The following is a 25,989-nucleotide window of genomic DNA, read 5'->3' as shown; positions in this document are numbered from 1 at the left end:
GAAATGGTCTTTGGCAAAAGTAATACTCCACACTGAAAAAGCAACTTGCCTTTTACTTGCATAAAAACACATCCATGCCTTGGATAAGCATTGAAACTCTTTTCTGGTTGCTATGCATTTCCACTGCAGGAAAAGCCTGTTCGGTGAGAGGTCCCATCTTTTGTGATATTTATGCTTTGTTTTCACTCCATCTGTTTTAAAATATTCAAGAAACTTGAAAGTGATTGACCATATGAACATCCTGTCCTCTCCACATTCAAGTCTCAGCTATGTTTTTCACAAAGACTGATGCTGAAGCATCTTTAACAGCTCCCCAGTCTCAGGAGCATGCTGGTCCTTGTGCTCCTCAGGGCATCACTCACAAACCTGCCGTTTCCCAAACCAGTGACTACATAAAAGCAGAAAAGTTGAAACAGATCACTGTGCACTTCTAGTATCTACAGCTGTTACTTTGGAGCACAAAGATTAAAATTTCAGCAACCAGGTCCTTCCCCCATCCCGCTGATGGATGGTGTACAATGCTGAGCCACAAATGTACTGACCAGAGAGCACAAGAAAAAAACCTAAACACACATGGTTTGACTTAACATTAACTGATTAAAGGTATTTTGACTAGTTCCACAGCTAAATTACATGCACCTGTTGCACGCATTAGTAGCACCTACATCCTACTCCAAACACAAGGATGTGAACCTAGGGATGTAAGACTCAAGAAGATTACATTTCACATGTTTAGCACTGGAACAGAGAAGATTTATTTATCAATTTCACAGTTTCCTTGAAATAAACCATTTACTTTAAAATAATTCAACCTAATATGCCATAAAAATAACATTTGAACACTCTAATTTATACCTTTTATATAAATTTACTTTAATTTTATGATCTGTGCAAAAATAATTTAACAGCATCCAGTCTGTAGCATGGATTTTCAGGGCCAAACCAAATGAATCATGAGAGAAAAATATTCCTGCCTTTCTAATACCTTTAATTTCAATAATTAAGTATAACAAATAGAGCCAGTCTATCTAACACGTCTTAGTTTTTTTGATGTTTAGATTTTTTTGCTCTGTCAGCGAGGTCACCAATGGATATGCTATTTTTCCTTCCTGCACCATCCTGTATCTGGGCCTCCACCCTCTGGGAATACAGTTTGGGTCCACCTTTCCCAAAGAGAAGCTCACAAACCAAGCACAGAGGAAGCCAATCACAGGTATAGAACAGCTCCATATAGGAGAACCAAGATGCAGCAGGTTTCCTCAGCCTGAAAAAAGAACAAGAGAGGAAGATTACAAGAGATGTCCAGAAAATCATAAAAGGCATGGAGAACCAACTGGGAGGTGAGTGGCCATTGCCTGTCCCAGGCCTAAAAAGGGGAACTGGACAAATCCATGGAAGGAAATTTGCACAGATACAGACACCATCGTTGTCTTTGACAAAAGACCTGCTGGAAAGTCTTCTGGAGACTTATCCCCTCATGTCTGTACACATATTAAGTATCTAATACCATACAATTTGCCCTTTTCCATCTCCATTCCAAACAAGTGTTACAGGGTAAGCTCAAGGAATAATGAAAAGGAGGAACCGCAATGGTGCAGAAGCGGGGAAAAGCTGGAGGCATCAACCAGACTTTTCCAGGCTCTCACTCACCAAAAATTCCCACTATTCCTGCAGGCACCCAGGGAGTGGGTGGGAGCTGCCCAGTTATGCTTCATGGAGGACAAGAAGAAAGTCTCAGGTCCTAGGAACTCCCATGTCTAGAATCCTCCTTCCAGCGCTGCCAGTAGCCAACAGGGCCAGGAAGAGATTAATGGAAGACTCAATGGATCTGAGACAGAGGGCCATCCATGAATCCTGCTGAATAGAGAATCCTTGAACCAGACAGCCTTTGGCTTGATTGTGATCTTTCTTATGTGAGAAACTAAGAAAACAAAGTTTGCTTATGATTTAAAACAAGTGGGGAAGGCTTTTTGCAGTTACCTGTAGAAGAGCTGTTTATGCTGAACAATACCAAAAAGTTGAGCTTTCCCAAATTCTTCTTAGAGAACATTAGGTAATCAGCCCTACCACTCCCCATGTCCCAGCTGTGACAATGACAGACCCCCAGCTTCAGAGATGCTCTATGGACTCTGCAGTTAACACTAGTGGTACCTGAAGCCATTAAAAGAGACTTGCGACAGTCACTGGAGCACTCTGCATCCTGCCATTCAGAACAATTCAGCAGCTGCCCTCAAATGTAAAAACCCATTCATAAATAAGTCAGAACCCAACACAATTAAGCTACTTTCAGTATTGAAGATTGCAATCAAAATCAAAGAGATCGTTTACCCTGACGATTTCAAGTGACATCTGCTGAAATAAAAATATAGTTTTGAAAAAGATTGTAAGAAGATGACTACGTTATTACCAGTAACTTTTACATCTGTCATTAATTTTCACTTGGTTTTATCTTCTCTCGTAGTCTGCATCCAATTTCACATTGACTTATGTTTTATTACAATCCCAATGCGGATCCCATCAACTGAAAAGACTAATAATTGCCTATGAAATGCCTATGAAATGCAGCAAATAGTGCAGATATTGTTTCCCTTTCCTTAGCAAAGCACAGCATCTTGAGGCAACTGGCACAAAGGACGATCAACAGCCTTGAAACAATCTGTTTCCAGAATGGAAAGTGGCTACAAATACATATGTGTAGACCAGAATGTTTCCCCCCCCCAAACCTGGAAAGAATTAATCAAGTTACACTGCTTGAATACATTAGTGAATGATGGTGAAATGGCACAGGAACATTCTCTAGCCCAGCATATCCCAGACAAACTTCCGCCAGTGACCATAATTTACGGCAACATTTTAAAAGAGCTCTTTAAATCTCAGCGCTATGGAGAACTGCTGAGGCTTGTAACAGAACCCCTCTTGCCTTCCTCCCCTGACAACACACCGAGCTCAAAAGTAGACAATTGTTTAACACCCAACGGTCCTACCTGTCTTTAAAGAATTTTATCAAGTAGAGGGCTACCTTGGGCTATTTAAGTACTTCATAGTAAGACATCAATGGCATATATAGAGACATTCCTTTGATCATTACACCACTAGAAATAAATAAGAAAACAATCCCTAAATCTTCATCATAAAAATTTGTGCTTGGAACTCACCGACGGAAGAATCATCATACCACAAAACCACAAATAGTCTCTGTGTTCTCACTCATGTGATAGCCTTTGATATTCCCCATGATGAAAAATGAATACATTTTACTACAAAGATGATTTGCAAATGAAGTCCTTTTTATTTTGGTTTCCTACTGAAGAACAAAAAATCTAAAGCTAATGGAGAAAATCAATAGCTGGGGTAATTATTAGCTAAAGCTAACAATAAATGAATGAAATGGAGATTTTCTCTTTTGTAATTTCTAGCAGCACATTTCAAAACTTTCTTTTTATTGTTCCATTTCACAGTTCAGAATTCAAATTATCATTAATATGAGGCAGAATTTAAACTGTTTTCATTTTCATTGCCTACACTGAAGATAGAGAACTGTCTTTCTTTTGCTGTATAACTAAATTTCACCAAATGAAATGTTACACAAGTTTTATTTTAAGGGCTGCTCTTGAAGAAAGAGAGGATGTGAACATCTGTGAAAAACAAGTGCAGTAAGATAATTAAGATATGTAGATAAATCATTAGTTATATTAAGATATGAAACAGGCTCCCAAAGAATGGCATAAAATGTAAATGAATGTTGGGATCTGGTCTTGTAATTTGACAGCTGTTTGACAACTGCAAAATGGAAAACTGACCTCAGACAACTGTGTATAAATGAGACTATTAAGCAGAAGAATTTCATATGGAATGATACAATATACAGTGCAGTAACTCCTCACATGGGAATAGATAAATGTAGACTGGAATTTTTATTGTCTTTGAAGGTGGTGATGTTAAAAAGACTTGAATTTCACAAAGAGGAGCTCTATGCTACATTATCACAATTAATGCACTTTCTGAAATACAATGACTGTTGCCTGGAGAAAGAATGCTCACACAGAACTCATAGACATTTAAAAAAACATATCCAAGGATATGTGTCCAGTATATCTCCAGTGTCTGGAGACATAGAAAAAAGTCTTCTGCACTTGAGCTGCAAATTCAAAGTCAGCAAAATTATACAATGAATAGGTCATGGGATAACTTACTTGCGGGGTTTATTTGAAAGCATTGCAGGCAGTCACAATTACACATGGAATCTGTATCACCAAAGCAGCACCAGAAAATCTGATCCATGGAGAGGGTGGCTTAAGGAAATACTCAGCAATTTTGGCCCCTATGGACAGATCTTCTTGGAAAGAGTGGCAAAGCTGTAAAGGGGAAGCTTTTAATATGACTGCCTGAAGCACGGTTAAAATTTTATATTCTCAGCAGTTAACAGAGAATTAAATGTGAAACAGAGAGAAAGCCTACTTTTAGATGTAACCAATCATTTCTACTCATCCTTCTGCTCTAGATCCCACTGAATAGAGCAGATCTTCCAAACGCATCCCCAAGCACCACTTCTTCACATTCTCCAGCAATGTAAAGAGCCATTTGTGATTAGTATGTTTCATTTCAAAGCAGTTAAGTATTTATTCTATTTCTATCTCTTTATTCTATTTCTCTCTTTGGGACAACTACTTAAAATCAGCCTTTCCTACCTCTCTTTTTAACCACAAAAAAACCCCACAAAAGTTGCCCTACCTGTAATAGAAGAGACAAAAAAAGCCACCCAAGCACTTGCAGCAAAATCCAGACTTAAAAAGAAAGGTTACATTTTTTCATGCTAACCTAACAAAAGGTTAGCAGTCACAGCAGCAGAAGTAAAGATTTTGAGAGTAAAGTGACTGCAGTGGCTGGACTTTTGGATATAAAGCTATTTGCTGTCCATTACCTTTAATTTTCAGTAGCAGTTTGTTAGGGGGTGGGATTTGTTGGGGGTTTCAGTTTCTGGTTTGGGATTTTTTTTCTAGATCTTGTGTTCAGTTTTTGCATCTCCATGTAATTCAAGTGGTCAGTAATGAAAACTGAAACTGAAAAATAAGCAAAGCAAATCCCAAAGATATCAAATGAGACATAAGCATAATCACCAAAACCTTGAACATCCAAACCTCCTGGAGTGAGGAGTTGCACTGTAACTGCATTGTCTGAAGAATCACAGTCACAGAATATATCCTGAGTTGGAAGGGAGACACAAGAATCATGGAGCCCTGGCCCTGCACAAACACCCCAACAATCCCACTCCATGCCGGAGACATTGTCCTAACACTCCTGGAGCTCTGGCAGCCTCAGGGCCATGACCATTCCCTGGGAAGCCTGTTCAGTGCCCAACCACACTCTTTTGATCATTTCTAACTTGCCTTTTCCTAAATTTTTTCATTCTTGTTTTCAAGAGACACTAAATAACCATCTCCTAAACATCTTCTCCCAGCCAGTTGTGTTTTTACAGCTCTTCATGACACTGCCTCACTGTCACCTACTTAATGCTACTAGGAAACTAATTATGACATTGTAATAATACTACTGATGTATTCTTGCACAATCCTGACACAAAACCAACTCTACTCCAACTCTAGTTAATCCCAGATATGACCAGAGCTATGGAATCACATCTGCATGGCAACTTGAACAAAGTGAGTGCTTTACAGGTTATCCATTTTCTCTGACTCTAGCAGTAACTCTAATAAAATTCTTGAAATCTCCCTACAAAACCTGCACTGCTCATAAGCCTCTGCATCACCTCTTGGCCCCACTTCAAAAGAAACTTTAGAAACATCCAGATCAGTAGGGAGTTGAAGTCAACCGTCATTTTACAGGGGAGGCACGAATGATTTCCACCAGGAGTGGTCCTTGCCCTGAAGACTTTAATCAGGGATGAAGAATGTGAACTCAACACACAGATCACAGTTCAACATCTCCCCGCTACAGCTGGAACTCTGCCAGGTGGTATTCTCCATTTGTCCCTTCCAGACACGGCTCTGCTACTTACCCTCACACCAACAGTAACCTTCCTTATTGAGGAAAACTCAGCTGAGAAGAAGGAGCCTGCCTCAAACAGGGCTGGCTCTGCTGCACACTCCCACTGCCAGGAAGAGGCCAAGAACCATGGTAAAAAAACTTGGGCAATCAGACTGCAATCAGCACAAGCAGCAAGAGAAACACAGCAGAGACTTCTCTTCATTGTAACTTTATTTTCTATTTCCAATTCTGCTCCCTTGCTGCCTAAGGCTATTTCAGATAAACACTTTTATAATGGATACCCTTCAAAGATAGTATTTTGCTTTTAATACCCTTTAATAAACACAAGGCATTCCAAGCCTTTAAGCAGCTTGTAAAAGGTAATTATTTTTTAAAGTATCTAATTTCAGAACATAAAAATGAGTTTGAGGCCGAACTATCCAGCCTGCTCTCAAATGCCAGCACCTTTATAGTACTCTCTGAAGTTACAGCAGATTGTCATGTCTCTGCTGGGGGCAGCAACATAAATCTCAACTGTAATAAGAAGTTTTAAAAGGAGAATTATAGGGACAGATTTTCATCTTCTAGAAGTCTGGTTTACTTCAAAAATTTACATAATCTATACAGATCCAGGCAAAGTTAGCCTTTAGGGACCTGAGAATACCAAACCTCCAAGATTTGCAGACATGTCTGGTTTAAAGTCAAAACTTACATTAATAAGCTGCTGTAACTCTTACATCTCCATCCACGTGTCCCATTTTATTTCTTGTCCTAGTTTAATGATACTTCCAACATGCCCTAAGCTTTTTAATCTGGATGATGTACCTAATGATTTTGGTATTGAAAACTAACCTCCTCTTTTAGTTTCCATACAGATCGCATAAAAGCCAGAAGAAATGGAATAGTGCCCAGAGCTGTGGTTCACTTGTTCATTAAACAGCTTATGCTTAGAAACCTCTTTAAAAGCCACTTAGTAGCAAATGGCTATTCAACATTACAAATAAAAATTTTCTAAAAAAAAATTACTGCAGCTTTCCCTTCATACCAGTGTTATAATCCCACCAGGGATACTGCTGAATTTTTTTTTATGCAATTTGGATGACCATTTCCCACCAAAACCCAAGAAATTGTGGCTATATATATATATATATTTATATTTATATATAATATTATATATTATATATTATATATTATATATTATATATTATATATTATATATTATATATTATATATATATTTAATCTACACCTTCCCAGGGTATATGTCATGAATGGTGACTTTTAAAACAAAAAATCCAGCCATTAGCAAATATGGGTCAAGAGATCCTTTTAGGACAACTGGCAAATGCCCCATGAGTTGGCAAAATGGATGTTGCACACGTCATGTGTGCTCAACCTACAATAAATTAGCTAGATAACATATTGGAAAGCTCTTGCACAGCATAGGCCCAAATCAAAGATTCAACATACCCTGCTCATGCCTAGAACAACATCCAACTCAATGCATGAGCAGCAATACAGGGAAAAATTAAAAAACAATCTATGAGCAAGAATATTTATCTACTCTCACAAATCTACTCTCCGTGAGCTTCTTGCAGGATGTGATGTGCGTTGATTTTCAGTCAACTGTCAGCTGCACTAGTCAAGTAACTATACCAACACTCATAAGCTTTGACAAATCTTAATGCTTCCTGCAGCACTTTCAAGGTTCAGTTAAGTCATGTCCAGAAGAAGATTGATGGTCCTTGAGATTTTACATGCTTAAAGCAGCTTGTTTCCATTTAAGACTATATCTCTCACAACAATAACTACCTTCTTTGATTTTTACAAACTAATTAACTCAGTTTTCAATCTTCTCTCTATGCTCCTCAGAAAAACTGAACTGTGTGACTTGCAGAAGTATTTTGGTTTTTAGAGGCAAACCCACATACTTTCACACGATAACTTCCCAGATTGCAAACTCTGCAGGACACACATCATTACCTTCTTATGCTGGAAAACCACCAGATTCTCTAGACACTACTGCAATTCAGATAATAAATAAGAAAATTCAGTGCTACCACCACGGACATGAAGAGAAGGCTCTTCTGTTACCTGTATCTGCTGTAACCTATGCACTCTACTTCAAAGACCTGTAACAGTGCCTTCAAAAATATTTAAATGAACACTAGCACAGGAGCAGACAACTGCTATTACATATGACTGGGAGTTTTCCAAATTGGAACCAAACCCAACCACCATTGCATCCCTTCTGTCAAAGAGTGCCTTATCATGCTCTCCATGACCTGCCACTCTGATAACCCACTAAAAGGGCTTTTTCAACAAACTATTTACCAAGTTTGAAGGAAAAAATCAAAATAATTATATCACTGTGACATATGTGCCAAACTACCAGGACAGTGAAATGGCACCCAGCTACCAAAAATCAGGCTATCTAAAACCAACACACCTGTATATGACTCCATTATCCTGATGGGTCCCTTCCAACTCAAGATACTCTATGAATCTATGATTCTGTGATTACTGTGTGGGCTACAGAGACGTTTACCCACATATATACCAGACCCTTACAGAAAACTGAATTGGTCACTTTGAGTTTCCTCACATGAAAGATCCTTAGAAAATAAGAGCTTCATTTCTTCAATCTCAAAGTTCCAGCAGTACCAGCTTTCCCTTTTCAGTGGGAAACATTCATGCCATTTGGTCTTTCACTCTTTCCTAGGGCAAGGTGTGCCAAGACCCTCCCTCCCTGTCGCTTTTCTCATATCCTAGAGGTACCTCTTCTTCCTTCTCTCTATTACAAGCTACAGCAGAGAAAGGGATGACTGGGACACCTGACTGTCCCAAACTGTGGCAGATCAGGTCAGAAAAGTCAACATTGCACTACACCTTCCTACAAAGCCTTGCAGCTTTGGAAAAAATAAGTCAAAAGCCACACAAGATAACTAAACTCCTTCCAGCCCAAACAAATGAGCATTCGAGTGCTTGCTCCAGCCCAGGCTTGCAGCAAATCACAATCAGCTCTCTCCTAGGCAGGTCAACTCTTCACAGGCAGTTGACAGCTAGAGTGTGGAACAAACTTAAAAGTCAAAGCAGAATGAAACTTTTTATTTTAAGAGAGACAGCCATCATGGAAAATTAAAGCAAGAGGACTTTTACTCGGTTTTAATAAGTCCTTTCCTAAAATGAAAAAGTAGAATCTGAACTCATGGTATTTATGTAGTATTTTTTAACTATGAAAATTTGAAGAGAACCCAAAAATAGTTCAAAAGGAAAAGGACTACAAGAATGCTCTGGATTTGTGTTTCAATGAGCTATTCCCCAAAGAAATGGTATTGGTAGGCTGCTTAAGGCAATCAGGAAATAATTTTCTTTAACCCTTCTGCATTAACTTTGCCACATTGTTGCTATTTTTCCTACAGCACGGTATACTAGGTCTTGTATTGCTGTTTCTGAAACTGTCAGAAATCTAATTCAAGGCAATAAGTTGAATATGGCACCATTTAAATTACAAAAAGAAAATGACATTTCACTACTTAGCTAATAAGGTTAGAATTTAGTACTTGCACTGCTAAAGGAATTCTGAGCTATTTGGAAATGTCAAAACATGCTTATAGACTGACAAAAAAGAATATTTATTTTCACTCTTCTAAGCTTAGAAAGGCAATACCGCTATGGATCTAAAGGACAGATAAATCTCATTAAGTACTAGGTTTTCCCTTTTGTCTAGTTCTCTCTTCACATTCCCTCATTTCAGCCCTTTGAAATTCCTTTGTTCTGCCTGTGATCAGGGTTTCCAGGGAAAATCTGGCATTGGATCTAAAGGGAACCCCAAGTCACTGAAATATTCCTGACAATTCATCACTTGATAAATTCTTTCTTACCCCCTATCTTGCTTGCACCCAGTATTTCCACAGAGCCTGTGAGTGTGGTGCTAGTGATCTTGTTGCATCCAAATGCATCATCTCAAGGATATCTGGATGCATAAGTTAACGGGTGTCTGAAGCTGGCACCCGAAAGCTCCAGTCCATCACACTGGTATTTCAGAATAACAGGAATCTGTTCACTCCCAGCCCACGTCTACCATCAACACCTGTGCAGATGAAAGGATGTTTTCAGATGGAGAGAGAACTGCTCTGTCCCAGCAGGACAAAGGGGACTGCAGTCCCTAACGCTGACATCTCCAAAAATTCCTCTTTACCATCCTACCACCTTGCTGGTGTTCATTTAGGAAATCAGTTGCTCATCAGAAATGCCACCAGGGAGAGAAAATGAGTCTGCCCTGTTAACAACGGCACACACTTACTTTGTGTATCCACAGAAAACTGTTTTTATCAAATCAGAAGTAGGATGATCCATAAAACGGGGGCACAACATTAAATTAATTTTTTATCTATGAAATATATAATTGTTGAATTTTAACATATATGAGATGCAACACAAGAGTAAGAATCAAATTCTCCTAGAATACGAAGGTTTATGCTAATAGTTAGAGCCACAGTGGGCTGGAAAGTAGTAACAAGGGTGTCATTATACTTATTTTCATTGTCTTTGCTGAACATCACTGACATTGTCATTGCTGAACAGGTGACTGGGGTCTAAGTCCTTAAGGGTCATGTGGATCCATCCACTTTAAGACTGTTTGCCTACCATACTCACACAATAAGCAACTGAGCAAAGATACTTTCTTTCAACAATGATATTCATTAATCGATAGTATTTTTCTAAGACCTTTTATCAAGCTTCAGTTGTAGGTCAAATGATTCATGTTTTGCAAAGATAATCTTTGCATTTAAAATTTATCGCTCCTTCAGAGGTTGATTCTCATTAGTGCTCATCGTTCTCATTGCTCATGAAATATATCATCACAAGCTAAGCTAGTCCTACTCCATATCAATGATTCCACCATGCTAACTTGGTTCAACCATTGCAATTATGAATCATCTGTTGGTGCTGTAAGTTATGATCTTCAATGACCATTAATGAAGACTGCCTAGCAGTTAAAATATCAAAGCAGCATATATCAACACACTTTAGAGCATGAGATAGACTTCCAGTGTTGGACTTTTCTTGTATTTATTATCCACTGTAAATTACATTCCAGGCTGCCTCTGCTACTGACAGTCCTGAAGTGTGGAGTTTTAATAACCCCTCCTGCCAGTTGTTTGATCACTGGTGGGAATGGGGAGAGGGGGCAGATGAAAGGCCAGGCGGCTGCTGCAGGCTATCAGTTCAGTCAAAACAAAGGGACTTCACAGAGAGGCAGAGATGCATCAGGTGTAAATCGCAAATGAGCAACTGGGAGTGTGGGAGTGTGGCCTGACTGAGCTGACTGACACTGCGAGTGTCATTCCCAAGAAAAGGGAAGTGTCTGACAGTGGGATCATTCCAGAGGCAGGAAGGGAAACATGATAAAGCCAAAACCTTGGAAAGTCATTTTAGACTATTTCTAAATCACTTCAATCATTCAACTATATCATTTTTACATATATTGTATGGAGCAAATCTCATTGGCATGTAAAATGGGTTATCTCATTCAGCATGACAGTGCAGTTATCTGTGTGGGGAAGGAGCAAAAAAAAAAAAAAATTTCAGAGATTTCAAAAGTGGGCAAGAAAGAACTTTGAGGAGTTTACTTAGCAAAAACCTGCACTGAGTGGAGGTGGGTTGCATGATCTGACAGAGGTCAGCTGCTCCAACTTGGAGCAGAGCATATTAATAACATTAGCAGCAGAATAAAAAGTTCCCACTCCATGGACATTCAATGAAAGACTTCTTTGGTATGAGAAGTTTGGTACCGAGAAAATGCCAAAAACATTGCTAGTTTTGGGGAACACAACTATTGCTGTTCTCTTTTGTGTTGAATTTCTTCACTGAGATTAAAGAGAAAGGGAGCACAGGGACTACCAGAATCATACTATTTTTTATTTTCTACTTCATAAATAACCCAGACAACTATTACTAGCCACCACTTTCTCTGTATTAGTTTAACCCTTGGGGTGGTGGGTTTTTTTACCACAACAGAGTTCTTAAATTTTTTTTCCTTTTTTTTTTTTTTTTTTTAAATTGGGCAGCAGGTCAAGGCAGGGGGATTCTGCCCTTCTGCTCTGCTCAGGTGAGATACCACCTGCCAAGCTGTCTCCAGCTCTGGGGTCTTAGCACAGGAAGGATGTCGAGCTGCTGCTGGAGCGAGTCCAGACGAGGCCATGGAGATGCTCTGAGGCCTGGCGCACCTCTGCTCTGGAGACAGGCTAGGAAAGGTGAAGGCATTCACCTGGAGAAGAGAAGGCTCATTGCAGCCTTTCAATACTTAAAGAAGATATGTAAGATGAGGACAGATGTTTTTAGCAAGGCTTGTTGTGACAGGACAAGAGGCAATGGTTTCAAAACTCAAAAGACAATAGATTTAGACTTGATAAAAGAAGACCAGACTTTTTTTTTTTTTTCCAATAAGGATAATACAGTGAGTGGACTGACAACTAGAGGAAAGGCTGCTCTATTTTTACTTTATCTTTCTGCAAAATCCAAATGACCTTCATAGTTTGTCTTATACCAAAGATCACATATAGGTTCCCTGGGCTGGTAACTGAACTCAAACCCCAAATTTCACTCCACTATTTTAAAAATAACCCATCCTTCCCACTCCTTACAGCTACACTTCTAAGGAATCACCACTGTCAGGAAAAGATGAGACTTTAACAGCAAAACACAGCCATCAGATCAGGCCCTGAAGGGACAGGGATGTTGACTTGCATTTGTTCTCTCATGCTGGATAACATATTTATGGTATTCCTCATTTTCAGCTCTCTTAACTTCAGCTAAGACATTCAGCCCAGCATAATTCCTTGTCAAGGTACCATCAGTCAAACCCAAGCATATAATTTTATCTCTTGGTTACTAAATTCAAGCCACTTTAAACATCCTGCTTTCATCTTTACAGTTCTCTCCCACTTTTTAACCATGCTGCAGTAACAGAAGAATGTACTTGACATATAAAATGTGCATGCAATTTCTTTAACATTTTAATGCTGTGTATTGTGTTGTAAACATCTCTTCATGTTTTATTTCCTTCTCCTTAAATCAGAGGTGACTATCTTAGAAGTCTCCAAAAATTATGTTTTCTCTCTAATATAAAATTCTCTCCATTCCTTGAAGCTTGAGTAAGCTTTCAGAAATCATCAAAAAAAAAAAAAACAGCTATGAAAAAGCAAAAAATATTATTAACTAACTTAATATAAATTTCTCCCACTCCATTTCTATGACAGCCTGGAGTACAGCAAAAAAGTCTTCACTAATCAGAAAACCAAGGGTTTACTTGATTTATTTCTAACTTATAAGCAACAACATTAAAGCATTTATTTGTTTGATTCAGGATTAACATGCAGTGTTTACAAGACAAAACCCCAGAATATATTTCCATTTCCTTACCATAACTGCAACTAATAAGACTGACCCTTCTTATGAGATTTTCTGCAGATTTTGGCTACCTTTAGTAATGTTACAGACAAAATGTATCTCAATCCAGTCCTTGGTAAGTGAATTGATTTTTTTTTTTTAAATCAAAACCTACTGTAAAATAAGGGTTATTTTCAAAAGACATAATGCCAATAAAGAACACCTGTCTGAAATAATTTTAAGTTACTTCAGTGATGGAAAAAAGAAAGAATGCTCTTAGAAAGAGAGAGGAAAAAAAGACAAAAGCCATTTTAGCAGGTGGGACTGAGAAGTGGTGACATGTTGTAGTACAATTCCGAAGGGCCAGAGGACATAAGGTGGTGTTAGATGATGTGGAAGAGAACCAGGGAGCACTGGCTCTGGGAGCCACTGCAATGCTGGATTAGGTGTGAGGTACAATTCTGAAGTATTGTGATAGAAAGGAGTGAGGCAGAGGTAGAAACACCAGTAGAGGACAAGAGAAATAAAACACTTTCTGTTCTCTGGCACCTTCCCATAGAAGATTCCTCCTTTACAGCCCACAGATTATACACACTACATGGAAAAACCCAAGGACCCTCTGACATTTATCCAGATCCCCAGAATTCATAACATTTCCCACCAGCCCTAGTCTCTTTCTCTACAACTTCTGTCTGTCATAAATTATTCCAAGATACTTTTCTTGACGTATTCTAAACAAATGTTTCTAGAATGACCTTGCTGTACTGCAGGCACCACATCTGCCCTTTTTATTTTTTCTCCGTATTTTCCAATACAACTTTTTCACTCTCAAGTCACAAAACAGTAAGTCACAAGCACCTTAAAAATCATTGTCCAATTTCACAGAATCACCATCAAAATGCATTCTTTCTATTTGCTTTGAAAAGTAATGCTAGAATTTAGAACCTGTGAATTGTGAAACTTTTTTCCAAACACACACCTGGATAAATATTCAGACTGTACTTCTATAAACAATGCAAAAATACAAAGTCCTTGCTCTGCACCATTGATCTGTTTTTCTTGTTAAAAAAACTGAAAGTGGGGCAAGGATCTCCACTTAAGCACATTTTTGTAACTTTCTGGCTCTTGCAGGCAGGAAAAAATAATTTTAAAGTATGACATACAACTATCTGAAAACAAGGAGGAAGTGATAATTAGAAGATTGTTTCAGACCAACTTTGTGAAGAAATAAAACACAATATTTTGGTGTCTGTGTATGCCTTAGCACAGGCTTGGCTCCCACCCCAGGACTTAACTTAGTTAATTCAGCTTAATTGACTGGGGGTAAAACCATCTCCGCTCCTATCAGATTGCTAAAACAAAGTAGTTGAGAGAAGGGGGAAAAAAAAAAAAAAAAAAAAAAAGGGAAAACCCCCTCAAACCTCAGAATCTGACCAATTACAAGTTACTATCAATACTTCCATGAATTTTATAGAATCTTCATTACAATTTCACAGGACAAGGCCTCTCACATCCTGTCTTAAATCACAGGGAAGAATCTAATACAATACACACTTCACCTTCCCATGACATATGGGGGGACTGCAAATTGTGCACACAGATTTATCAGAGAAACGAGGAGTGGGAAAGATGAGTTGCCCTTAAAGATGTACAGATTTATAGCAATTTGGGAAGCGGAAAGACAGTTATCATATAAAAAGGTCCTTAAGGGATAAGGAGGAGCAATAGGAGAAACATGAGTCATGAGCTGCCAGAGACATAGATGTGTATGGGGAGCAATGGATAGAGCAAAGTGGCAATAAAGGAAGTTCCAAGTCAAATGTGCTCCTTCCCAATGGTCAAGATGGATTACCCAAGCTTTAAGTATTTATGGAAAATTAATTTCCCAGCCAATTTAGACACAATAACACTGGGAAAAAGACACCCAATGACTGAAAGGATCCATTGATAAACAACAGATCACCAAGCACAGCTCTTTTGTTTCCTTACCAACTCTGCTCCTTTATATTTTTTTAGTAGGAGTAATCTGCCTTCAAGGTCTCTCTACACAGGAAAGTGGGTCAACATGAATGAGTATGAAAAATTTAAAGTGTTCAGCTGAAATTGTGAAAGGCCGTTTGACACACCATGAGGCTGGAGTAACTTGCAGTGAGTAATGAGTGAATTACAAGACCCAGCACAAAGTTACTGCACTCCTCTTAACTCCCCTTTCCTATCCCAAGTGTCCAATTCCAAATTACAGCACAGAATTCCTGTACTTCTGAGTACTTCAAGAGTTTAAGAAATGGCTTACAAGAGTTTAAGAAGTGCTTATTTTTGGGACAAAATACAATGAGCAATACATGGAAGCTGAAGACAAAGAAAATCAGTTATTTGTGTGAGAATGTCATCTCTCAGAAGATCTAGCAAAATCTCGAGACAAGTTGCACAGGAGTCTCTAGATAAGCCATCATTAATTCTCTTTGTCCAGTAGTATCCACATCAAAAGTGAAGGTACGTATGACAGTAAATATTTCAAAGGATAACCCATAAATTTATTTTTTAATATTAAAAATGTAGTAAAGGAAAAAAGAGTACATCTAAAATTGCATCAAAACTTCACCTTAGTTACGACAGCCTTTTTACCCAACCTTTGCATGAAAAATACATGCATGATAACTAAATGTATTCTTCTGAAAATAGTGTGACTTATTTAAAATTATTTTTCAAGGTTATCTATGTGTTTCCAAGTTAGGCAGGCTACCTAAACATTTCCAAGCCATTAAAAATCATGCATCGTCCTCATTTTGCAGAGAAAACAGTTAGTTGCCTGCCTCAGTTTTAAGCTCAATGAAAGCTTACTAAAACCTGTAAAAACAGTAAATACAACTTACTTCAGGCTGAGCAAGATGTGTGCTGATGGGTGCAATCCCAAGAAACACATCTCATGCCTACAACTGAGGTGTTACAAGGTGTAAACATCAAAGAGCCCAATACCAAAGAGCCCAAGTAGACTCCAGGGTGTGGATCCCAGGAAACCTCCATTACTGGAGTCCCAGGAGTCACAAGTGATTGCTGAAACCATGAAGTGCTGTCAACAGTGGCACTGCTGCTGCTCCTTCTTTTTCCAGGCCACATTTACAACTGAAAGTGAACATGGCTACTACACTTTGAAACTCCATTCAGCACCACAAGGTGTTACTACCTGTTCATGAGTTAGGCTTTCCTTTGGGAGGTAGGGAGAGCCCAAAAGCCACTGCGCTTCACAATTGAGTGCAGGAGAGCCAAGATCAGCATTAAGCTCCCCAGGCATGTTGACATACACAAGGAAGCTCAAGTTCAGGCACCTGAAACATCTCTGGCATGGGACAACCTCCACACAATGAAGGTTCTCAGTTTGTTCTGCAGATGTGCAGGAGATACCATCATCCCAGTCTGGACAAAATCCCACTGAAGTCCCACTATAGATGTTTTAAGTGGATCTGAGCCACTCTTTAAGACAGATCCAACAAGGTCATAAAATAACACAACCGAAGAATCTAGCCAATAAGGCTGGAGCCCCACTGGCTATTCTTATACTCCAATTACTCAGTTCTTCCTGTCATTTCCAGGGATCCAGGCATGGGTATTATCAAGATAAACATTATTATTGGGAGGCTTAAAACCTCATTAAATCCATTCTATATAAACACACTGTGCCTAGCAACTCCACTTGAATTCTCAGGCATATATTACTTTTGTGGTGTCAGTTTTAGCAGCTCAGAGCTCAGGCAGCAGCTGAAGGCATTACACTCCTGGCCATCCAGTCACACTTGGCAGCATTTGAGAAGCCAGGACAACACCAGTCTGCTGTACAGATGAAGGGAGGGACTGACCTGATTGATGGAGTTGGCAGCACAGGATGCCAGGCCAGTTCCAAGGGAGGCAAGCAGGAAACAGGTGAGCTCAAAAGGGACCGGGGCCATGGCAAAGCCAGCGGATGTGGTGCTGACGACCAGAGCTGCAACACAAGTGAGAGCATAGTTCAAAGCATCAACAAGAAACCATCTTTGTATATAACACTAGAGTTATGACTTTCAAACCCTGAAAGAACTCTTGTGCAGATTAACTTTTTGCTATCTTTATGCTTCACATTAGCTCCAGGAACTGGGTAAATTAATACAAACACTGTACATAAAGAAATCAAAAATGAGAACTGCCAGAGATTAAATAAGAAACCCAAAAGCACTAGCACATTAGCAGATGTGAGGATACACTATTCCCTATTTTATGGAGTTGCTACAGGACCAAACTGCCCCACACAACATGCACAGGAACAGATATTTATTCCAGTAACTCACACATCACTGCAAAGTCTAACACAGAAAAAAAAAACAGAAAGAAAAAAAATCCACACTGAGCTATATGCTTTATATCAAATTATAGCAGGAATTATATAGCAGTGCAGAGTCAAAAAGAGATTTGGGGCATGTAGCTACAGTAATTTCACTGCACAATCTCTGTTCCCACTGCTCCTATTTGACATGCCCACTTTGGGCTGAAAGAACAATCACATAATCACAGAGACCCAACAACAATTAATGGCCTCAAAATTTGAGTGGGCTCATAAAAAATCCATTTCAGTTCTGTCATGCAAAATTGTAACTTTAGTACAGTACTGCAAATCACATCCTTAAAATAAAAGTTACCCAAGTTTTAATCGCAATATTGCAATTACCCAAATAATAGGTCTCAAAAACCTCATTTTGGCAAGGAATAGTATGACATGACAAATTTCTTATACTATAAAAGTCAGCACACTTATGGAACATCTTGCTCATGACCTCAAACCTTACAATCTGAAATTATTAGTTATTAAACAGAAGACCTTAAGTATCTTAAATCAAAGCACCAAAATGTTCTTATCTTCCCAATTCCTACGAAGCCTCCTTTTTGAGTGAAGTTAAAATGACAAATAAATAATCTTTACTGACTGAAAATACCTAGATTATGCATTAAGCAGCACTACTTGAGATGAAAAACTAAATGTCATGGCAGAGACCTGCCAGTAAGGATGCACATGCAAAGTGTTCATTTCAAGAACTGTGCCTGCATAAGAACCTTAGGATTTAATCCAGAAAATATAGTGGAGAAAACTTGCTGCTCATCAAAACTTTTCCCTAAGTATTAAAATCCATTGATGCCTGAATATCATTATAATAACATGCATATTATAGTAAGTATTAATTCTTTGCCTTGTTACAGATTCACAGGCTACTTCTAAAATACAGTGGATCTATGACAGAACTTCACCCTTCTAAGCAGCTCTGAAAGAATCAGAGATTCTGCTGCCTCACCAGACAAATGAGCATGAAGGTATTGATCATTCTGAAAGACTAGATCTTATTTATTACATAATTACAACTGTGTTAGTTTCCAAACTCTTGAATCCTCCTTAGGAATGCACAAGAAAACATGAAATGCATTAGTACAACTGAGAGTTTAAAAAATGCACTGAAAATGACAGTGAACAGTGGCATTTGCATTTCCAAGAGTGATTACATTCTTTTTTTTTTTTCCATAATAAATCACATGCTCACTTCTAGACAAGAATTTAATTAAAACTTATCTTAGAGAGCACTTTACACCAATTTGTTAGGGGAAAACAACTCACTTACTGGAGAAGAAAGGTGGAATAGATTGGCAAACAGTCAGTGTAACATTACCACCACCCTGACCCCAAAGAAATTCTAACACTGTATCGTTATAGCACTAATTAAAATCCCCATTGATTTCTCCAGACTAATTTTAGCCAGTCATTTGTGCATGATTTGGTCAGGATCTCATTTGAAAAGGCCGCAGCACATCCTCTCCCATATCCCATTAAAGCAGGTACTTTTTCTTGTTAGGGCAGAGTTTGCACACCAGGCATCCCCTGCGTCCCTCATCGCCCAGATATTCCAATACAACACATTAGCAGTAAATAGGAAAATGCTCCCTTTGGAGTGGGAAGTTTATTTTCTTTAACTATGGAAGCAATAATTTACTTTTCAACTTCCCTCATGGAGGAAAAGTGCATTTAATTGATATCACATCAAGGGAATGAAGTCATTGACTCTGTTTGTTTTTTAATCCCTGTTAGTTTAGTGTGTTAGGGGCCAAATTAACTTCACTTGATTGCATAATAGATGGAATCAATCCTTTCAGGACTTGTTGATGGGAGCTGGCATTATACACACTCTTCAAAAAGAAGCCAAGATTTAAACTTATGATCTCAGCCTAAGCCTTATTTTTAGTCTTTTAAACATTTTTAGCTTTAACAAAAATCAACAGGGGACATTTTTCTCCCACGTCAATGTAGATGAGAAAGGAAATGGTGATAGATTGGTGACAAAGAGTGAATTATAATGTTTCTGGCATAAAAACACAGTCCAGAAGTTTAGTGTGTTCTTCACATTCCTTTTCCACTTCATCACAATGTGCTCTGCCTTTATAAATCCTTTCAATTTATAGCATGTGAATCATTATGCCATATTTTGTTTACCTACTATTAAAAAGTAGCCAAGCCAAAATAAAAGCACAGAAAGCCAAAGCAAATCAATCCTACTCTAGAATTCCCTTCTACTCCTGTACTGGTGATATATCAGTACATAAGGAAGGAGAAAAGCAAATGCATTTGTACTTTTTTTTCGATAAACAATTTCACTGCTTTATTGCAAAAGTTTCTATAGGCCTTAAAGGAAAGTTGCTTTCCAAAGGCTGAAGAAGTATTCCTTCCTGAGTTTTCACACTTCAGTTTCTGGAAAGCCAACTGTAGCAGCAGGATTTAGTGCTACCCACCTAACCAGTATGTCCTTTGTAAACTCAGGTTTGTTTGAACACATCAAAGTTTTGATATGGATTATAACCTGCAGACTAAGAAAGGCCACATTCCTGAAGCAAAATTAAATTTGGGACAATGATCTGAAACAAGTCTGCACCAAATTATGAAAAATTCAAGTGCAATATTACAAACAGAGCAGATAATCTCTTCTTACCATCAAACAATTTTAAAATATTTCGCTAAAAATGAACTGTAATAATGGTTTATTTTTATTTAATTTGTTTTTCTTGTAGCATGGAAAACCAATTTCCAGAAAGCTTTGGTTTCTTTCATGGGATAATAGTTATTGGTTTAATAATCGCAAAAGAAGAACTACATTGACAAGTATATGAAATATATTTAGAACTGTTAATAAAGGTAAACTAGCAAGAACAGTAACAACCAATAAATATTTTTCAAACTTTCTGGCTATACTGAAGTTACCATTTAAAGAATAAATGCTGTTATTCCAGAATCAATTGGGAACATACCAGAACTCCACTAAAGCAAATGCATTTTTTTACTACAGCAGCTGTTATCAGACTTTCAGCCTACAAACACAACACAGGCCCCTTATTTAGTCATTGCTGCAGTTTGGTAAGAGTCAAGTCATTGTGCAAAATTGGATCTTCATCATCTTCGTGTCACCAATACACAACCAACAAGAGATGAAGCAGGATGCTCACAACCACACCTTCAATCAGTACTAATATCTCAGGCTTCTGGTTTTAAATTCAGCACATTTGCACTAGAGGACCACTATTCCACAAACACAAATCCATACAGAAGCAACACATCCAATAAATTCCAGCTGTTTGCTAGTACGCATAACAGAATTATTTTCTTATAACAAGATATAAAAAAAAAAAAAATCTAGTTTAGTCATCAAAACTAAAAATGCCCAGAAAGTAGCATATTTGTCCACACATGTTGATCCACTTCTCAGACAGGTGCTATGTAATCAGATTCAAGTAGGTTGGAAAAGATCTCCAAGATAATCAAGTCCAGTCTTTGACTGATCACCACTTTGTCAATCGGACTAGAGCACTGAGACACATGGTGCTGTACATCATAGAATCACAGAATCACTGAACAGTTTGGGTTGAAAGGGACATTGAAGATCATCTACTTCCAACCCCCTACTGGGGGCAGGGACACCTTCCACTATCCCAGGTTGCTCCAAGCCCCATCAAACCTGGCCTTGAACATTTCCAGGGATGGAACAGCCTGTTCCACTTTAGCTGCTTGTTCTCACAGAAAGACCAACATGCTACAGGAGCGACAACAAGGAAATGTTCACAAACCCTAGAGCGATACCTAAGGGAACACTTGGCATTTTTCATATCATACCTTCCTCAGTTTCCCCAAACTAAAAATTGAACTTTGATTTTCCTGTGGTTTTACATATAGTTCATCTGAGTTTTCATTTGTAATCCTTGGAGAAAACATTACTTAAATCTAAACTTGAAGCTAAACTTAAGAACATGAGACAATCTGAAATTCCTAGTGTGTGTGCGCATTATAAATCATTAGGATTTCCTCTTATTCCCATACCTTCCATTGTCTCTTTTTCCTATTTTCAGTTACACAGCAACTTTAGGATCAAGTTGAAAATAATGCATTTATAATTCTGAAAATCTATCAGACAGATGCATTAGCTTTCCAAGTGCCTGGGCAGTAGGATACAGCTGTTCAGAGAGCAGCCAACGAAAAACACCATAGAGATAGGAATGGATGGAAATTTAATCCAAAAAGGTAGATTATGTGACATTTAACAAAAAGTTCCCTAATTGTTTTCTATGGCAAAAGAATATAAATAAAAATCTATTCCTGTTTTTAAGGCAGAGCTTCTAATGGCAGAGTCACAAAACCTGTGGTTTACATGAAGCAGAAGGGTATGGAAATAGCAAAACTCATTTCCTTTCCAAGGTGAAATACAGTTCATACTACAAACAAAAAATCTCTTTCCAGCAGCAGCAGGAAAATAACAGAGCATAAGAAGTCCCTCTGCATCATGCAGAGTTTGTTTTTTTGTTATTTCATACTCTAAAAAGTATAAGTAAAGTGTCTGCCAAAAAAACCACACAGGATATGCGATCTATCACAACTTCACGGGTGAAAGGAACTGAATTGTACGACATTTGCAACTTAAAAACTGACCTCAGATAATTTATTCTTCTTTTAAAAAAATCAAATAATTACAACACTATAGTCTTTACAGAATATATAATTTGTCTAAATGATTACACAAGTTGTAAAAAATTTTCCTTGCTCTACATATTACACGCATATTTCTGCTTATGTCCTACCCTATCCCATGACCAATAAAGACCAACAATAGAACTCCCCTTCTACAAAGTCCTCTTCATCCAACTTACTCTTTTACACTTTCCACTTCCAAAAAATCCGCACACCAAACATATAAAGATGACAATGAGAAAAGAGGGTAAGGTTTTTTCCTGTATCTCTATATACCTTCTCAATAGGTAAAGTTTACCACATTTACCTTGGATCAAGAACTCCTCCAGGCACAGGAGAAGACAGAGATAAACTAAAATCACAGCCTCCTTCCCAACAGGCTTGCACACAATAAATGCTCTCAGGCTTTCTAAAAACAATGAGGAAGTAAATGTGGATGTGCAAACATGATCAGCTGTGCCAAATCCAAAACACGAGATGTATCAGTAACACAGATGAAAATGTAAATTACCATTATACTCTCTATGTGGTCAGCAAGATTTTTCCACAGAAAAACAATGAAAACTTATATACTGCACAACAAAAGTTTTTAAAAGTAACCTGAATTCAGGACATTCATTATAACAAATTTTTAGGGCAAGGAACAGTCTTATTATCAGGAATTCACTTGACCGACTGGAGAGCACCCAGGCAAGGACTAAGGAAATTACGCTTCTGTTCTTAGACTTTATATCACAGACAAGATGTAAGGCTTTGGTCAGTTAAATAGAGCCTCCTTAGAAATAAAAAGTACACTTAGCCCTACCTATTGGCAAAGGGGTAATTTATAATTGTTCCTATTGGCAACGGAGTTACTTAAAGTCATTAAGTATTACTACTTGAACAAGACAAAATGTAGTTAAGGCTGCAAGGCAATTGATTAACAAATTGCTGGTTTGAAAAGACAACACCATCACTGACTGAAAAGTAAATTGGATCTTCTTTTATAAATTTCAATTGGTCAGACTCAAACATTTTTTCCTTTCTAATATAGGAAACCATTTGGATTATCTTACATTGGGATATCTAGTGCTAATTTCACAACCAGCAGTACTACAGTGAAACGTAAGTAAATAAAACACTGATAAACTTAAGCAAGACAAATTCAAATACTGAACACATTATTTGTAAATTCACTTCCTTACCCAGTTTCACTGTAGTCTGTGTACTAACACTTGATTATTTCCCAGAAACCAGCTGACAACAGGATCCAAGCTCCTCTCATTATTTTCAAACAAATTCAATGGGAAAACTATTGAATGCTTCCATAAAAAAATTTTCCTAGAACATACTCGATGAAATTGATATAAGCTAGCATCAGTAAAGTGGGAATTATCACATGCAAGCCTAAATCATACCAGTAAGATTCCAAAGAATTCTGCTATCAAGCAGAATGCAGAGAAATGAGAAAAAATTATCAGTAATACCTGTAAGCTTGATTTTGGACAAGCGTGCTAAAATTCCTGGCAAGTCATGCAGCCGTAGCTTCATTTCTTTCCATTGTCTGTCTTCCTTGGATTCAGCTCCCACAGGTATGACTGAATCTTCAGTTTCTGCAGCTGATTTCATTTCTGTCAACTCATTTCTGCTTGACATCTCAGACCATGACTGAGGAATAGGTGAAACTGGGCTAATTTTGTGTACAACCTTTTTTTCCTGATCCAATTGATGAAGCTCATGAAAAGGAGACACAACTGAATTGGACTTGGGTTTGGCTCGTTGACTGAGGTCTTTGTTGCACTGTGTTACATACTAAATACAATGAGAAAGGTTAAAACAAATAGATAAAGATATTTCTGTCCATTTCACTTTATTAACACCAAAAATATTATTGCTATTTTATTCATGTTAGGAGAATTACTTCCACGACACAACTTAGTCTAAATTTCAGACACTTATTTCACACACAGAAAGACTTCTGAAGTTGGCTAAGATATCACAACTGAATCAATGTTTATGTAAGCTTGCAGAATTGCATTTGAATGTTTACTTCCTCCCCCACAGCTACAACAGCAAACTCCTTGTTCATATTCAAAACCACCAGGTAATACAATGTGACTTACAACTAATCAATACCACAGAATAATAAAGGTTGACACAACCTCCAAGGTCATTAAGCTCAACCTTTGACCAAACAAAATTCACCTTTAAACAGCAAAATATACAAATTCTCACACAACTTCAGTTTCCAAACATAAGTACTAAACTTATGTGTATTTAAGAAATGAAAAAATTTAAAATATGCTAAAAAATACAATCTACCACCTATGATATAAAGTCATTTCCCACATTAGTCTATTATTATTTATGCCAAACTTATTGTTAATTAAGTAGACAACAAATTTCAAAGGAACATATATGGAACAATAAATTAGGATGGAGTTGTTTGGTCTCTTTTAGAGCTTACCGAACAAACACAGAATAAGAAAAAGAGCATTTAGATTCTCTTCTCATATTTTCTTCCCCCAATATTCTATATATTTCAAGCAGCAGAAGAACAGAAAGACAGAACTTTCAATCAATCCTGATTTCAAGTACACAGTAATAATTACAATGAGGAAGAGTGGTCTGCAACTCTGAATGAGCAATGTGAATATAGTTCAAATCAGCAGCACAATTAAAAAAAATTACTACCATCCACTAACATATGATATAACTGGTCAAAGAAGAAGATGTAATTTCAAGGGGTTTAATGATAATTACAGCTCTTTTAATGCCTAAAACTAACAGCACACTCTAAATGTAACCCATTAACTTAATGAGCTCAGATTTTGACTGAAATAAACCAAATAACTGAGAACACACCACCTCCACAAGTGAGTTCCATCTACCAGTTGTTTGACTGCTAGCCAAGATGTGACTTTATTAGTAATTTTATAAATAATAATTTTTAAATAATTTTATGTCAAGTTTCTCAACAGGAGATGAGAGCCCTATTTCAAGGGTACAAAAGCTGCCTGTCAAGCAGAGGAGACTGTACAACACAAGGCACTGTCCTTGCTACAAAAGGTTTCCTCCAGCCTGAGATGTTTTAGGATACGAAGTGCTTTAACTCTGATTTAGTGAAAAATGGAGACGCTTAAAATTGCCTAAGTTTGGCTGGTATGAAAAATATTACTCTTTTAAACTAATCTCCATTTTGATTTATCACATGGGATCAATGAGAAATATGTATAGGTACACTCCCTGACTTACCATTCGTTTGAGAAAGTTGAAGTACTGAAAGGTAATCAACCTGTTGCTGGCCACATGGTAAAGGTTCACAAACCGGCATGGTATCTGCTGTGCACCAGTGTTCCTCAGATGCCAGAGAAATAATCCTGTTTAAAGGAAAGCAAGAAACAGTAGATTCCAGTTTCTTCTCTGCCACTGAGTTTGCTTCTAATTAAGACTACAGTGCCTGTTGTCAGCTGTGACACAGGACACCCCAACAAAAAGGAACCAGGGTCAAAAAATGGAAAATGTTTGTTGCTCCAGGTAAAAGACCTGACAGTCCAAAATCATGGAATCATTAAAGATGGAAACTACCTTTAAGATCAAGTCTCAATATTA

The 25,989-nt window shown here is 37.8% G+C and overlaps 1 protein-coding gene across 3 annotated transcripts in view; it reads right to left on the bottom strand.

Moving 5' to 3' along the window:
* Nucleotides 1–25,989, bottom strand: part of COX10 (cytochrome c oxidase assembly factor heme A:farnesyltransferase COX10) — a 95,744-nt gene that overhangs the window by 68,728 nt on the left and 1,027 nt on the right. For all 3 annotated transcript variants that reach the window (XM_085556871.1, XM_021539072.3, XM_085556870.1), the window contains exons 2-4: nucleotides 25,633–25,757; nucleotides 23,865–24,189; nucleotides 17,234–17,358 (exon numbers count right to left, since the gene is read on the bottom strand). In XM_085556871.1, coding sequence (XP_085412997.1) covers nucleotides 17,234–17,358; nucleotides 23,865–24,189; nucleotides 25,633–25,635 — 453 coding nt within the window. In that variant the 5' untranslated portion in view covers nucleotides 25,636–25,757. The remainder of the gene's footprint in view (nucleotides 1–17,233; nucleotides 17,359–23,864; nucleotides 24,190–25,632; nucleotides 25,758–25,989) is intronic.

Source organism: Lonchura striata, chromosome 18, assembly GCF_050655825.1.
Source record: "Lonchura striata isolate lonStrDom1 chromosome 18, ASM5065582v1, whole genome shotgun sequence".
NCBI lineage: Eukaryota > Metazoa > Chordata > Aves > Passeriformes > Estrildidae > Lonchura > Lonchura striata.
The sequence above is the reverse complement of the archived record's forward strand: the minus strand, read 5'-3'. Positions and strand labels throughout refer to the sequence as shown.